The 17,881-nt window shown below is 40.0% G+C and overlaps 1 protein-coding gene across 6 annotated transcripts in view; it reads right to left on the bottom strand.

Moving 5' to 3' along the window:
- The window catches only part of RALGAPA1 (Ral GTPase activating protein catalytic subunit alpha 1), a 246,013-nt gene that overhangs the window by 144,169 nt on the left and 83,963 nt on the right, over nucleotides 1-17,881 (bottom strand). For 4 of the 6 annotated variants that reach the window (XM_065403820.1, XM_065403819.1, XM_065403822.1 and 1 more), the window contains 2 exons: nucleotides 5,568-5,735; nucleotides 2,132-2,256 (listed from right to left, as the gene is read on the bottom strand). In XM_065403820.1, the coding sequence (XP_065259892.1) occupies nucleotides 2,132-2,256; nucleotides 5,568-5,735 (293 nt within the window). Of the gene's footprint in view, nucleotides 1-2,131; nucleotides 2,257-4,199; nucleotides 5,736-17,881 lie in introns of all 6 variants that reach the window. The other 2 variants (XM_065403818.1, XM_065403817.1) reach the window with 1 other exon arrangement.

Here is a 17,881-nt window from a genome sequence, read left to right as displayed (position 1 = left end):
GTGGTTCCAAAGGGGATGGAGCTAGGCTGTTCTCAGAGGTGGAAGATGACTGAACAAGGAGCAATGGTCTCAAGTTGCAGTGGAGGAGGTCAAGGTTGGATATTAGGAAAAAACTATTTCACTAGGAGGGTGGTGAAGCACTGGAATGGGTTACCTAGGGAGGTGGTGGAATCTCCTTCCTTAGAGGTTTTTAATGCCCAGCTGGACAAAGCCCTCGCTGGAATGATTTAGCTGAGGTTGGTCCTGCTTTGAGCAGGGGGTTGAACTAGATGACCTCCTGAGATCTCTTCCAACCCTAATATTCTATGAGTCTATGGATCTAACAACTTAGCACTTGTTGGGCTAACAATTTGGACCTTGCCTGACATTCCCTTTACAAATCTGCCATAAGATCAAGGGAGAATTCCATCCAGCAACTTGGTCTCAATTCCTCATTCCAGCTGACCTCAGCAGGGACCACAACTTTCTACAACACTGAGGTAAGAGCCAGGTTTCCTGCCTGAACTGATAACAGGCACAGTCAACATGTCTGACCACCTACTTATAAAAGCAAGTTCTTCCCTTTTCCTCACTCATCTGCCCTTTGTGTCTATTTCTGTTTTGTTGGGAATAAACTGATTTACCAAAACCATAGAATGAGTTTATGACTTTGATATAATTCAGTTAACATTTTCCATTTTATAGTAAGGGTTAATTTGATTTTATGAGTAGAAGGTTATTCATTCCTTAGTAACAACACATGATGTTCAACTTTGAATCATATAGAGAAAGAACCAGATCTTTTCTAAGAACGAGGAGCATAAGTAACATCTGAGTCAAATGATTTTGAATGGTGTAATTAAAAAAAATACATCTTTAAATACACACAGAGATTGGCCAAAAATTCAGTGGTTTTGGAATTGAATAATGGAACATGGCAACAAGATAAAGGATTGGCAATTTGTTCTATACATGCTGTAGGCTGTATTGGGACTATGCAATATATTGTGCACCAACAGTTCAAATCTGATAAACATGGGATGTACCTTTGAAGGAGAAAAAAACAGCATTTGAACAGACATTTAAGGCAAATCACTTGCCACTTATCATTCATCAGATATGAAGATAAATCAATCCAAACTAACTACATGGAAATTGTTCCTTCTTTACCCCATGCTATTAAGGAGCCCAACTACTCTTTGAAAACTTTATATGTAAGCAAACCTTAGAACGGCATTGGATACATCCACAACCTACTGAAAAGGAATTTGCTAGCCACACAAAATTGGAGTGATCATTAAGTTTGAAATAATAAATTTAAATTGCTTCCCATTCAGTCTCTTCATTGACAGAAAAACTTGCAATAAAATAGTAATTTTATATTTTTCCTTTCCCATTGCTGCCAATTAACAAAACATTTATCTTCTCCAATCAGCTGCCTCTTTTCATAATCATTCAGTGATAACTCAATCCAATGCTTGTAATACAGAACTGCTTACATGATTATGAATGAGGACATCTCAAACATGGCATTACTGATCAAATATGGCAAGAGTGAAAAAGTCAGGCTCTAGAGCAGAAAGCTATTGATACAAAAATATCTTGATAAACAGAAGTGAAAAGAAAAGAAGTGAAGGCAAACTATACACCATTAAAAAATATTTAGTTTTCTAGATTGTGTCAGTGAATACACCTTCACAGAACAATATACAATACCACACTGTGTATGTTAATACACACATTCAGGCTTTGATCATGCAAACACTTATGCATACAAGTAACTATGCTCAGGATTAGTGCCATTCAACCCAAAGAGACGATGCAACAGAATACTAATTTGCATGAAGTGACATTGTTTGCAGGATCAATAATGAAGAATTTTAGCATAAAATGGTGTGTGAATATTATGTCACTGCCCATTAGATTGTAAATCCTGTTTTTTAAAGTCATGGTGTGTGACATAATATACACGCAACATGACTTAAAAAACAGGATTTACAATCTAATGGGCAGTAATTTTCAAATAATGTATTTCTGGTTCTTAAAATCCAGAATAAAATATTTCTGTAACTCGAGCAATAATTTTATAAATGTATTTGCATATTGTTTTTGATGCAAAAAAAAAAAAAAAAAAAAAATCATAAAAGCTTACCAATGCACTACCACTGCGGAGTCTCTCAGCTATAAACTCATCCATGAGGTCAGGAACATTTGTATTGCTACTGCCAATATCGCTAGCAAGAGGGTGCAGCTTTTGACTCATGTCCTCTCTATTGACTAAAAGCAAATGAATGACTACATATAGTGAGGGATACTTTTAAAAATACATTTTAAAAAACAGAAATCAAATCAAGAAACCTAGGTCAGTAAAAAAAAATTACTTCCCAAACATGCATTTAAGAGTTTTCTCCTCTTGAATAGATTCAGTTTTAAGAATTAGTAAATCTCCTTTTTCCTCCCCACTAAGCAGGTGTTAGTCAATTTCCAGTATAACCTTAAAGAGCAAGAAAGCTTACAGATAAGCACTACTCAAAGTTGTTAATGCTTGCTTGCATACATCCCTCCTCCCTTCCTCCACATCACAAAAAAAAAAAAAAAAAATACAAATCCTAAGAATTTTTATTATTTCTAATGAGGAACAATGCTGGAGAAGAAAGTACACTAGATAAAGAAATATGATAAATGTCAATGTAGTACTGTATACAGTTAGTATACTTGCAAATAAAATCTTATGTAATAAAAATAATATATGGTGCAACATGGAATACAAACTCAAAAAACTCTTTAAATGGTCAGTGATTTATGAACAACTAATTAATTTCTATCTTTTTTTAGTTTCCACATTTTATAGAATTACATTGCCTTAATTATACTATGAATGTTACATCTAATTATAGCATTTTAGCCTTTAAGGTTGCAATTTGTTCAAATTAATATTCTTAGATAAAAATTATCGCTCAGGAGACTACAGTGAAAATAATATGAATTTAACATAAGACCTTAATATCAAAATTTCAAATAAAATGATATTTTGAAATAATTTGTGTCTCAATACTTTTGCAAATGTAAACTGTTTATCTTGGAGAAACTACATAAAATATGTTAAAACAAATGATATAGAAATAATCTTTTTTCTGAGACATTATGATACTAGTACCACTGCCCAGATTGTTATTGTGCTATGCCTACAAAGACTGCCCTCAGGTGGCATTAACATCTCAATGCAGGATGCATGACAGAACATTCTGTTAATCATGCTAGCATAACAGTGTAAAAAGGAAAACCTACCTTACTGCTGAAAGTTAATTTATTGTTCATTTAAGGTTATTTAAAATGTGAACTAAGATGATGAATATTAGAACAATAGCCTTGTTCTGTTTGATCAGTCCACAGAGGTCCCATATTTAGCTGAAGAAGGACTACCATGAGACCTTTATGCACATCCATGATCCAAAGAAAAAGAAAGCAATGATAGAGATTGCCAAGGTGTAACTGCATCCACTTCAGTGAATGCATACAGAAAGGCCAAAGCATGTTTTGAAATGGTTCAAACAAAAAATTACTAAAGCCACATTGGATTGTTCTAATGAAACCATCCAAATAAGAGGAAATTTCTCTGTTTTATTTAATGTTAAAAATATTCTGTATGTGTTACATAATTGATTAAAAGCCAAGTCTCAACTTCAAAGCCTAATTTTGGGAGAATTTTTTGTTTTGGAGGAGAGAAGGAGGAGGAGGAAGAAAACATACTAAATGAACTAGCAATTTTAGCCGATAGCCGAGTCTTTTTACCAGACAGACAAACAATAGGTACCAGGACTTACTATTCCACTTGAAATTAAAAAAAAAAAAAAATATCTGAAAGCCATACAGTAGGCTGAATTTCAAAGCCCTCTAGTGTAGGCTATGATGCAGGGAGACTTGCATTTGATCCCTTGGTAGGTCATTTACTGTCTCTTCCTCTTCCCTAACTTGATGGTCTTCAGCAGCAAAGAGGTTCAACTAAGTATCTTTAAAAGGGAAATTAGTAATTTAAAGTATGTAAACATAACTTATGCTGGGGAAAATTTCAGCTGGCTAAAGGCGCATGCATAACCAAACAGGGAAAGCAGTGATCATCCCAAAGCCTTTTGATTGCTTATAAGAGCTTGCTTCAGTTGCATTAAGCCAAACTGGTGCTGCCTTTCTCCTTTTGCACTGTGCACACTGTTAGTGCTCACCTGCAGCTTTCCTTCCAAAATAGCCCATTACATGACTGTACAGATCCCTCAGTGGAGCCTCTGCTGGTATTCTGTTCTGCCTCTGTGGGGAAACATTTGCCTTCGGCTTCGAAAGAGCATGTACAACAGTTTTATAAACACCACCCAGGGAGCCCTGCTGTGGTCCTGACTCCTGACCTGATGACCTAGGTGCACTACGATTATGCAACTGATTAGCTGCAATACCTTCTTTCTGCAAAATGGGTGTTTGAGCTTCTGTGGATTCCTTAGTCTGTTTACTACTAACTGAAGCTGCATTGGCTGCATCTAGAGGTCTATATACTCCTGGTCTGACTAGCTCCAAGACAGCAGATGAGCTGGTGCTTGTGTTGCTACTACCACTACCACTACTGAAGCCACCGAGTTTACGAAGTCTTGCCCTCCAGGGGGCCTCTTTGTTTTCTAAAGGGTTATAAAATTGAACAGACTCAGTAGATGGTCTAAAAGTAACATGAACACTATTTCGTTTCTTAGCAGTTATTTTCATGATTTTGGCCTTATGGGTTACTGTTTCAGATATACTCCTTTTAGTTGGTAAAAGTTTGCCTGTAGCGTGAGGCATTTCAGGGTTAAATGGTGCTTTAGGTAGAACTTTCTTTGCATGCATAACACGTGTGTAGGTTATTTTTTCATTAAACTGGGCACTTCTAGGCTTTTCAGCTAAAGCTACTTCCACAGCTACATCTACATCAACTTCAGTGGCTGTTTGTCTGTACAGGTATCTCTTCCTTTCTTTGTTATCAGGGCTACTTGACCCATGCTCAAATAAGCTTTCATTTTGTTTATCAATATTTAATTGTTTGGCTTTATCGATCGCTTGATTTCTTGTAAAACTGTCTACCTGGGTAGGTGCAATATTACTTATAAAGCCACTTTGGTTTTTTTCTACATGTTCAGCTCTTTCGGCAACAGTGTTGCTACTTGCATATTTAACAGTCTGATCTCTATACTCTAATTCATCCAGTGGTGAACTATCATTTCTATTTTCTGTTGTATCAACTTCAGGAGGAGAAGCCTCAAATTTATCTATCTCATAGTGACTGCAAGGTTCTTCTTTTTCCTTAAGATATTCTCTCAGAGAGGAAAGAAGATCATCTTCACCTTCAAGGTCAACATACTGGCTTTGTTCAAAGGATGTATTTGCAAGATCTACTGGCCCTATCAAATGACAGAGATGGTCATAAATACTATCCCCAACTTCCAAGGAGGACTCTCTGCTATTCGTATCAGTAATATGACTTTCAGTGGATCTATATATTGAAGAGGTCTCAGTGGAACTCTGTAAGCTTGGCGCATGATGGGATGAACTGTCAATGACAGGAACTGCACCTTTGGCTCGTTCAACTGTGAATGGTTCCAGGATGTCAGATGTGCTGCTGCTTCTTGGCAGTGGCTGTTCCTCATTCAGTGCACCAAAAACTTCGCTTGGCATGTCCTCGCTCTGTGAAAAATGTCTGACTCGAGATGGACGTGGAAGAATTTGAGTATCATCAATGTCTGTAGAAAAAAAATTATAGGTAATGTGCACAAGGTAAGTCTATAAAGATTATTAATTATTATTATTATTATCATCATTCACTGCTATATCCTAATGATATGCTTTAAAAAAAACAAAACAAAAAACCAGAAGAGTGCAGAGCCTTGTTTCTTAAGTACAAAGATATTTTATCCAATATTAAATGTTGTTAAAAATACATACACAATATCCATACAGAATATGATATAAATGAGTTAGACCATCAGAACACAGCTTAAACGTTAACATGCATGGAAATGGACAGTGAGATCATGGAACATTTGGAAGTACAGTTAAAGCTAGAGCTGTGCCAATAAGTTAAATAATTCAATCATAATTATTTTAACTAATGTTCAAAAGAGAAAAAAAGGTACTTGTAATATTATCTCAACAGCAGAACTCTCCATGGATTTAAACTCTTGAGAAATACATAATTCAAGAGGAGAACATGGCAGTTATCTGGAAAAATAAGAATGTTCAGTACAAATGGGTGACACCTAATATTTATCAGTCTCTAGTAATTTATTTTTTAATCTAACACATAATGCATACATGAAGGCTTAAGTTTTAAAAAGAGAAGATGTGGAGGAGCTTGGGCCTTTGGGACACACATGTATAGATGAAGCACAAGTTAACTTAATTCTTTATTGTTAAAAGGATATTTTCCTCATATTTCTAGTCTTCAAGAATGCAAAACTAAAGGGATAACTGATACACAGATAACAGTTAGTGTGGTAATATCTGTTAACAGATCCCATTTTGGGAAGCCAAAAAACCAGACCAGGACAGGGACCAGACCAAAAGACAACACAAATTAACTTCCAACAAACAAACAAACAAACAAACAAACAAACAAACAAACAAACAAACAAACAAACAAACAAACAAACAAACAAACAAACAAACAAACAAACAAACAAACAAACAAACGCCACCATACCTACTACTCCCCCTCTCCCCCCAAAACCACACACCAAAACAAACAAACAAAAAAAACCCACACCACCACCAAACAGTTTTATTCAAGTAAATTTAGGTTTGGTAACTCTCACGAACTTTAAAGACCTAAGTCTGGTCTACACTGGGCGGCAATCGATCTAAGTTATGCAACTTCAGCTACATGAGGTAAGTCAACAGCGGACGCTCTCCCGTCAACTCCGCCTGCGCCTTTCACCGCAGTGGAGTATCAGAGTCGACGGGAGACCGCTCGTCGGTTGATTTATCGCGTCTAGACTAGACGTGATAAATCAATCCCTGCTGGATTGATTGCTGCCCATTGATCCAGCGGGTAATGTAGACAAGCCCCTAGAAACTGAAATTTTACATCCACAGAATAGTTAATACAGTTAACCAGTATAAAAGAAAAACCATAGTTATGGGTGAAAGGAGAAAGCACTCTATGCCCATTCAATTATTAGTTCTTGACCCCTCTGCTTAGGCTGCTAATACAAGTGAAAGTTAGTACTAATTGAAGTGCAGGGCTTCTGCAGGCCCAATATATATCCCCCAGCAAATGGGCAGAGATCACACCAATCCATTTCACATAATCCATTGAATTGAGAAACTATAACTTCATCCCTCAAATTTCCTAAAATGCTAAAGGAAACACTAACATTACACAATATATAGTACCAAATCAGTGATGTGGGATACAGAAAAATGGATAATAGCAAATGGCTGTTACAGATGCTCAAATAGTATCAGTTTCCTGATGGGAATTACAGCTATTCGAGACAGTATTTTTAATGGAATGTGTAATAGAGTTTTATTATAAAAATATCTGCCGTATTTTTGTTAGAATCACTCACTTCCTGGTTATGTTTTTTTAACTGCAGATTCTTTTTAAAAGCCAGAAACATTATTAACCATCAAGGTTACTTGATCATAAAAATGGAGGAATTATTAAGGTTAAATTAAGACAGTCTTATCTTCAGGACTGCAAAGATGTATTTAAAACCAGGATATATTCCACCCCAAAATTTAACGAGAGACACTCTGACATGTTACTGCAAGATTAACCATCCTATGTTAAAGAAAGTGGGCTGACTTCACTTTAAAATTTTCTGAATTACTAGTTCACAGTCACCTAAAACGATGACAGCAACATTTAATTAAGACTGAACCTGAAGTTACCTTACAAACCTCCCGTTTAAGGAGCTTGTATGCAGAGCAATTTAACCTTTGAGCTGAAATTTCTTGTTTGTTATTCAACCAAAGGTGAATATTTTGGACAAGTTAGGTACACTTCCATATAGCCATTTCTGAGTTATATGAATGTATCCATTTGTGGGGTGGAGGTGGAAAAAGAAAGTAAATATTTTCATGCTAAAAGTAATTTGGGGGGGGGGAGGAAGAGGGGAAGACGGTGTGGTTGTGATAAAAAAAATTAAATAAATTTATCATGTGCTTAATACTTTGGGCCTGATCTAGAGCCCACTGACATCAATGGGCATCTTCAATGACTTCAATGGATTTTGGATTAGGCAATTAATGAGGACAAGCAGGGGGCAGATTAGAAAAAGGTGGTATTGGTACTCATCCAAGCTCTGCTCTGTCCACAAAATAAGCTGCACCCACTTGAGTGACTAAAATGAGATTCCTCTCTCAGCAGAGTGCAGTTGTTCATAATATGATCACCCTACTTCTGTCTTCCCCACTTTGATTAGCAGTGCATTAGTTAATGATACTAAAAATATCAAAATTTTTAAGTACCTGAGTTAACACCTCACTGAGATGAAGCAATATCTCAAGTTGCAATTGGGGAGGTCTAGATTGGATATTAGGAAAAACTATTTCACTAAGAGGGTGGTGAAGCACTGGAATGGGTTACCTAGGGAGGTGGTAGAATCTCCATCCTTAGAGGTTTTTAAGGCCCAGCTTGCAAAGCCCTGGCTGGGATGATTTAGTTGGGGTTAGAATAATAGAATATCAGGGTTGGAAGGGACCTCAGGAGGTCATCTAGTCCAACCCCCTGCTCAAAGCAGGACCAATTCCCAACTAAATCATCCCAGCCAGGGCTTTGTCAAGCTGGCAACCCTTCAGGATTGAGCCATTCCTAAGATTCTGGGAGGGGGTTGTTGCAGGACAGGGAGAGTCTGTAGTTAGGCAAAGGAAGGAAAGGCTGCAACTCAGGGCTCTTAGATGCGCCAATCCAACCCAATCACATCTCTCCTTCCTCTGACCTCCCTATCCCCATCTGCTGGGCCCACCCATTCCTTCATGCTGAGAGACAGGACAAGCAGACAACTTCATAGCAGCTGGTGGGGAGCATGACGGAATAGGCACATAGCCGGGAAGTGGATCCATGCTCTGAGATCAAATGGCAAAGAGCAGGAGATTCTCCACATAATTTATGGGGAGGGGTCCTGCTTCAATATCTGCAGAAGGGTCACAGAAATCAGGGAAGGCTTGTTCAGAGGATGGAGAGAAAGAAGCAGATTTTTTGGCTCTCATCTATCATCTTAGAGCTCTTACAGACAAATATTTTCATTCTGAAGGTTTCTAGGATTGACTGTATGATATGTAAGAAAATATAAAACATTTGCAGAGGTATGGTTGAATTATGGGACATTATAAAAAACAGATTCGTCTACGTTTCAATTCTCAGTCATAATACTGTTTCATCAGAGTTTTGCACTCAACTTGGAGGAAAGCTGTAAAGGCTCAATATTAAGTATCCCCCTCTGGCTCCTCCCTATTCTCTCAATTTACTGCTTCCTTTGCCTCTTCATCCCAATGCTTGGGAAAATTTCCCATTTCCTATTCAGTAAGCCTGCTCTCTGCCCAACACCTTCAAATCTATTTCTTCCAGGCATCTTTCCTTCCTTTGCCTCATCAATAACATTGCCTCACTCTCCCTTCTCTGAAGTGTCATGTATGTTTTAGTTATCACAGAGTGTCCCAAATGGATATGGAGCCATATATAATTATTTTAAAGGATTCTAATTTAAAAATGTTCCTTGATAGAAGACTGCAGATATGCCTCCAAATTAAGTAGACTCTACTGATCACATTTCTAACTACAAGGATCAATTTGCAAATCCTCATTTTTATTTTGTGGATTACATTTGGAAAGTTTACTGCTATTCTATTCATGGAGCTATAGCACAATTTTGAAGCACCCGAAAGGTGAAGAAATGACAAGACTTGTATTCAATAATTACAGCCATAGTAAAAATGTCCTATATGTATAATACAGATTATTATTTTTGCCACAAGTCTGTTAGTCAGCTGATGGACTTTCAAGGAGAAATGTCACATTTTCCCCCACCAGAAAAAGTGCGATCTTAGAGGCTGGATTGGAGCTAGTCATTTTCTTTCTGAAAACTAGTGCATTACAGTGCACATGCAGTGAAGGTTTTGGAAGAATTTCTTTCTTTTGAGCCTTCTTAACTAGCGAACATTGGCTGGTGTTCAACAACTTTTTTCCTTAAGTGTGGATTTTCAAAGGACTCGAAGTGAATTGGGTGGCTAACTCCAACACAATATGAATAGGATTGGCACCCAATTCCCTTAGAGTCCTTTGAAAATCTTAAACTCAAAGTCCAGTGGTGCTAAAAGCAAGTTTTGATAAAAAGATTACTAGCATTCTAATATGCAACCTTGTGAACAAGTGGGCAGAGGAGCTGTCACAGCCAATTTAGCCAGTCTCACTGTCTGTCATGTATAAGTAAGGCATGGTGGACAGCAAGATCAGGCCCTGATTGCTCCTCCACTCTGTGCTCAGGCATTTGGGCAAGGAAAGCCTGGAGAACAAGATTGTAACATGCAGTTGAGCTGACATCTGAAGAATGCAGAGATACCAGAAACGTCTGGGCTATTTGAGAGCAACCATGATGCTTCATCTTTCTCAGTGCTTGTAGTAAGAGTGGGACGGGTGGAGAGCGGTACATCAGCTGCCCTGATGCAGTAGAAATGTCTCTCCTTTGGGGTCTTTACTCTGGGTGCCCCTAAAGCAATAGGTACTACATTTTGCGTTGTCCTGAATTGTAAACAAGTCACGTCAGGGTCCGCATTGCTGGAATGTCGATTGAACCAGACAGTTCTGTAGTTCCAATTCTTGATCCCCAGATAGGAATCTGCTGAGGCTGTCCACAAGAATATTGTGTATCCCTGAAAGGTGCACTGCTGATAGAATGATGTGGTGACTGATTCACCAATTTCACAGGATGATGGCTGGGTTGGATTTCATGCCGCCTTGCTTGTTGATATAGAATACTGTCATCATATTGTTTGACTGTACTTGAACATGTCCTGTTTTTATGTATGGAAGAAACCTTTCGCATGCATGAAAGGTTTGGACTGCTTGCAATTCCAAACTGTAGAGTCCATACGTCTCATGCATGCTGTATGTTCACCCAGATGAGTGCCCCATCTCAATAAGCAGGTTTCTGTGATGAGTATTTTCTCATGTGGAGGGGGAATGAATGGGAGTCCCATACACACAATTGGTAACTGTTTTTCCATCAATTTAGTGAGTCTCGTATACTGTGAGGGATAGATTCCTGTTTTTCCATGCTGTCTCTGCTTGGGACATATACTATCTTGAGCCAGACTTATAGGCTGAGAAGTTGAAGCCTTGAAAACAGTGTTACATATGTGCAGGCAGCCAAGTGACCCAAGAGAGTAAGCCATGACCCAACCAATGTCTGTGGACTGGCTTGAAGCTTTGCGACTAGTGCCTTCATGATCAGGAGTCTGTCCTTTGGGAGATATGCCCTGACACTGATAGAGTTCAGTGATGCTCTAATAAAGTTTGATCATCTATGTGGAGACCAACATGGATTTCTCTTTGTTTACACAAATGCCCAGTGGTCGCAGCAGCTTGAGTAGAGCTGTTGTTGCTGAATGGACCTATTGATGAGATCTCCCTGTCAACAGCCAATCATCGAGGTATGGAAAGACAGAAATTCTGTTGTGTTGGAGGTGAGCTGCCATGACTGACATCACCTTTGAAAACACCCTTGGGATTGTAGGAAAGCCAAAAGAAGCACCTTGTAGGGATAGTGTTTTGGACCTACAGTGACCCTGAGAAATTTCTTGTATACGGAGTGGATATCTATATAAAAATTGGTTCACAGTTCTCAACGTGAGATCCCTATCTCCTTTGTTTAATGACAGAATTGTTGCTGCCAACCTTCCCATTCTGAAACATACTGCTTGAATGTAGATGGCGAGTCATCATAGATCTAGGATAGGTTTCCATTCTCCCTTTTTTGGGGGGTGGGGGGAGAGAAATCAGGAAATATCGAATAGAACCCTTTTCCTTGTTATTGAGGAGGAGTTTATGGCTCCCAGATGCAGAAGGAACCTTTTTCCTGAACGAGCATCTCCTCATGACAGTGGTCCCTGAAGAGGAACAGGGATGGAGATTGTGAAGGGGAAGGGAGAGGAACTGTATCATGTATCCCGCATGAACAATGTCGAAAACCCATCTGTTGGATGTTTTGGTCCACCAGTCGTTGAAGAAATAGACTAGATGGCCTCCAAATTGGGTATAGGAAGACAAGTGTAGGAGCAGAGTTGGTTCACAGCTCTAGACAATCTTGTCATAATTGTTTCCTTAGAGATGGCCGGGTTCCGAAGGTAAAAATCAAGAGGAGCAGTCTGTGTAGTTCTTTGCAGCCTCCGACACTGCCTTGGAGGCTCATAAGGTCTGTGGTGGAAAAATGGTTGGAAAGTAGGTCTTTGCCTGTATGGTTGTAGCCTATGGAAAACTCTTGGATGCTGGTGTATAAACACCAAGCAAATGGACAGTTCCCCTATAATTTTTTGGTAAGCGTAGGGACTTCTGTCTTCTCACTAATGAGACAGTTCTCCTCAAAGGGCAAGCCCTCTACCGTGGATTGGACCTCTCCCAGGAACCCAGAAGACCGAACCCACAATGCTCTCCCCATGACCACTGCCATGGCCATTGAATGGCATTCTGTGTCAACTACAGCAAGTGCAGTCTGCCGTAATGATCTCGCAATCTTTTCTTCCTCAATAAGCACTTCAAACTGTCCACTAAGTTCATGTGGGAGTTTATCTGAAATTCTGTGAATTTGTTATAGTTCACAAAATTGAGTTTGGCCATTCTGATAGTTTGCTATTCTGAATTGCAGGCTAGTGGAGGAAGAGACTTTTCTACTGAACAAGTCCAAATGCTTAGCCTCTTTATCAGAAGGGGTGAATTTTGGCTGGTGTCTGTTCCTTTCTGATGCTGCCTGGTCCACCAAATTTTGGAGTTGAATGAGTAAATAAAAATTCTGCCCCCTTGGCACCAATATTCATGAGGAGCATCATCTGCTTGGATTGTGTTCCATGAGCAGTGCTGATGGTACTGTATACTTCATAGTATCTCTGCTAGTAGAGCATACCAGAGACCGAATCTCTGCATACACTGACGATACTGTTGGTTTAGCGAGACCTTGATTAATAGACGGTCTGGTGGAAGGACTTCCCCTGTTGTGCCACTCCTGAATAGTGGAAGTCAGAATGTCTCTAGAAATGGTAGGGCCTGAAAGAATGGGAAAACTTAGAATCCTGCAGGATGAGGAGGTCTTGCTGAGCACTGCAAGTTGCAGTGGGGGAGGTCCAGGTTGGATATTAGGTCCAGGTTGGATATTAGGAAACACTATTTCACTAGGAGGGTGGTGAAGCACTGGAATGCGTTACCTAGGGAGGTGGTGGAGTCTCCTTCCTTGGAGGTTTTTAAGGCCCGGCTTGACAAAGCCCTGGCTGGGATGATTTAGTTGGGAATTGGTCCTGCTTTGAGCAGGGGGTTGGACTAGATGACCTCTTGAGGTCCCTTCCAACCCTGATATTCTATGATTCTATTCTATGATTCACTGTATTTTTCTCTTAATGGAGGGGGGAAATGAGTGCTCCTCTCTGCTTGCACCATCAGAGTCAGCTTAATGAGAGATCTTGGCAATGAGGACTCCCAAGTCAAAAATCCTGATACTATCTGTGCTGGTTGTGGCCAATACTCTTCTTTCAATGGTGCTTTGGATAGTAGCGGGGTAGCCGATGGTGCCAGTTTCAAAGCAATCTTGCTTTTCAGAGCCAGCATTTCAGTGCTATGCTCGGAAAGAACTGCTGTGGTACCGTCCCCAAGGACTTATAAAAGGGGGTTCCCTTCTTAGGAAAGAGCTCAGATGGAGATTTATCCCTCTGCTTATGAGAGGATCTTCCCTAATGTTTCCACTTAGAGACGGTGGAGGACTTTACCCACCTTTCTTGGTAGCAGTAATGGAGTCTACAGAGCCTGGCGGAGCACTCTGTGGCTCCTCAGCTCATTGTACAAGGGGTTCTCCTGGGTCTGGGTCCATTAGGAACCTCTGCAGTTGGTACTCACATACCTTGCAGGTTCTTGGAGGAAAGGATTGGCAATTGAGCACTTGGAGTGAACATGAGTTTCTCCAATGCAGTAGACTGGACGTGGTTGTCACCGAACTGGGAAGGATCAGCGACAAAAGATGTAGTTCTTAAAGTCCGGGATTCTGGGGGGGCGGGGGGAAATATCGCCAAATTTAGCAACACTGAACAACTATCTGTATAAACTATTACCCTACGGAAAATAACAAATATTTACAGATAAATCAATGAAGGAAGCAAGTGTTGGACCATTCTGTTTCACACCAGGGGCAGTAGAAAGGAACTGGAGAGGTGGTTGGTCCATGCTGCCATTTATACCCTCGGTCTGAAGCACCAGGAAGATGACTGTGCAGATGCAGAATAGCAGCCATTGCTATCAAAAAATCTTCTGGACTCAGATGCATTGAACGCATGCACACCCCACAGTACAAATAGGGACCAGCGCTCAAAGAACACCCCACCCCCAATTTGGAAGACACTTGAAGGTGAGGTGAAAGAACAAGGAAGAAGCAGAGACAACATTACTATTTTGAGATGATGAGGGACTGAAGCCTGTGAAGAAGTATAAAAACGGACATCTGAGCACACAAACCATAACAGAGGCCTTCTTTGGTTGGGAGCCAAAGGTAACAAAAACAGGGAGAAACTGTTCCTTTGCAGAAATAAGCTTTCCAGCTCACTGCTGACAATGTAAGTTAGGTCCCCCCGCTCTGGGATCAGAATCAGAGCCAATGCAGGGGGATGGATGGACTGATCAGATGTTTGGTATGGCTACTGGCTCCAGTGCCCACTCAACGGCACAAGTGGTATCTCTTGTGGCTTTAGTCATCTGCAACTCTCCTCCCACAGAATTTAGCATTATAAGGCTCTCTCATGAGATATTATAGTTGCCTAATCCAGTCAGATATTCCCCATACTAGCAGCATATGGCATTTGCCACATGCACCTGGGTTGGCAGTTTTAGAGGCATGGGAGAATGCACATGGACATTGGAATGCACGTGTAACTCCAGGAGAGAGAGAATCAGTGGCCAGGTAGTGAAGGCAGACAATGAGCTTTCAACATAGGTTTATGTATAGCTGTACTTTCCAATCCAGTTCAATTGGCTCTGGTTACACCATTGGGCAGTATTCTCCAACAGCATTAGAAACCTATACAAAGGCCTATGACAATATTTTATGTCAATAAATCTGAAGCCAGCATCGGACCTCCCTCATATGGTAGAAATTAGAACAAGTGAGGTTCTAAGGAAAGGCTTTGAGTCCCTGCCAGTCCCATCCAATACAAAACTAGAGGATCTTACCTTTAGGAAAATGTATTCACCATCTACCCTGCACAAAGGGGCAGTCACGAAAGCAGTGTTTTCCTAGCTTATCTAGCTGTGCATTCTGAAATGTATTCAGTCTTATGAACATGCTAAGGATCTGAAACAAGCACATGTGAAAAGAATACTAAAAGAAAAGTGTAATGGGATGTGAAATCCCTGTTCACTCAGATTATCTTTAAATTTTGGCCTCTATTCATTGCTATTACTTACCATAACATGGACCTGCTAATCTATTTGTTTCCTGTAACACTTTACAAAAATTAAGGTTTTATGAAGAGCGAGTCACTACAAATACAGCCTCTATAGGATTCTTTCCAAGAGTATTAAAGAATTAGCCACCCCTAGTGGGAGAACAGTTCAGGGATGCTAAGATGCTCTTCTACATGGACTAGCTGTAGTCATCAGCCTAAACTGACAGAATGCAAAAGGTTAATGGTATTGGTCTGGGCATTTATGCTGCAACATTAATGTTTAACATTCTCTCAAGAGCAGGCCATGTTGCTGCCTCCTTATCTTATCAGGTAAAGAGATTTAGAGCTTTCATGCCACAAATTAAATGTGAAGCCCACTCCGGTTACCAATTCTGTGCCCTTGATCACTAGAAACACTGTGTTGGACATATAAATTGCCACAAATATTCAGTTATCAGAATCTAGAATTTTACTTGGTTCTTGGAGAAAATTGACCTGCCAGGTGATTAAACATAACCGTTTGGTATCCACCAAACATGCCACCATCCCACTGCCTGATGTTCCTGAATGCAACGCTAGAGCCTGACAACACAGAACCTCAGGGCTCAACAGAATAACCCTTAAGAACATGGTGAACAGCTTGTAAAACTGAAAGACAGAATGAGCATCAAGAATTCTCCACCATTCATCATATTATATCAAGCAAGCAGAAATGTGATTTAGTAAAGCTGCAGCTCACGGCCACTATGAAGGGGTATGCATCTTTTCATTATAAAAAAGTGTTGCACCAGGAACTACATTTTTCATATATTTCTGATAGACATTAATTTCTCTTGCTCCCCATTTCATGCTAGAAGATAGGAGCAGGTATCCTCATAGCAGCTGGAGCACACGACAGAAAAGGCATAAAGCCAAGAGGATTACACTGCTCTACAGCCAAAATGCTTCTGAAATAAATGTACTCAAACTTTACTAATTCTGGGTCACTGAGAACAAAAATGATGCTTAAAATTGTTGATTGGCTCTAGTTTTCAAGATATGCTATTGGGTCAGTATATCTGATCCTTGACTTGGGAATGGCGGAGGATAAGTGAGTTATAAAGGGAAGGGATCTCAATTTAAACCAGAAATGACTAAAATACAGCTTTGACTGGATCTATGAATAAATCTATGACTGGGTTTGGACAGTACTTGCTTTTTAGGCAAAACAATGAATGATGCAATCTGAAGCTGGTATTGCGTCATACATGATATGAATTGCATCATGTTATTCCCAGAAGTCATGGATGATGCAATCATAACGAAGCTTACATCACTCTGCTGAACAAATTGCCCTATATCAGCTCTAGAAATCATACAGTGTCGTGCTCTCTTATTTGTCAGTGTTTGATTTCGCAAAGGGACACATTTCTGTTTAGCCAAAGTGAGCAGAGATGCCTTGTACTTGTGTGAACAGTGCAGATAACTTCTGCTATGTTTGTGAAGTGACTTTTGCATCACAAAAGCGCAGTATAACCACTATGGTTAAGAAAGCCTATCACCTTTATTTTGGCTGCAAAATTGGAGATCAGGACAAGAGGTGGGCCCCACACATATGCTGCAACACTTGTGCAACAAATCTTCGCCAGTGGTTGAATAGGAAAAGGAAATCTATGCCTTTTGCAGTGCCAATGATTAGGAGAGAACCAACAGATCATACCAGCAATTGTTACTTCTGCATGGTGCCTCCAGTTGGGAAAGGTGTGTCAAGAAGAAAAAGTGGACTGTGCATTATCCAAACATTCCATCAGCTATACGCCCAGTACCCCACGGAGAAGGACTGCCGGTTCCTGATGCACCAGAATCATTCTCACTTGAGTCAGACGAGGAAGAGGATGAAACTTCTGGTCCTGAACCATCAATGTCACAGGACCCACATTTTCTCCCATCCTCCTCCTCTGAACCACACCTCATAACACAAGGTGAACTGAATGACCTTGTCAGGGATTTGGAACTACCCAAGAGTAAGGCAGAGCTGTTGGGCTCCAGACTACAGCAGTGGAATCTCCTGGCAGGTGATGTTAAGGTTTCCATGTTCCGTGACCGTCAAAAGGATCTTGTCCCATTCTTCTTCATGGAAGGTGATCTTGTAACCTGCAACAACATCGAAGGTGTGATGGCAGCCCTCAACATCGTTCACGATCCAGATGAGTGGAGACTGTTCATTGATTCATCGAAGACGAGTCTTAAAGCTGTTTTACTGCATAATGGC

The sequence above is a fragment of the Emys orbicularis genome, chromosome 4 (assembly GCF_028017835.1).
Source record: "Emys orbicularis isolate rEmyOrb1 chromosome 4, rEmyOrb1.hap1, whole genome shotgun sequence".
Taxonomy (NCBI): Eukaryota; Metazoa; Chordata; order Testudines; family Emydidae; genus Emys; species Emys orbicularis.
This window is presented reverse-complemented; position numbering and strand designations above follow the sequence as displayed.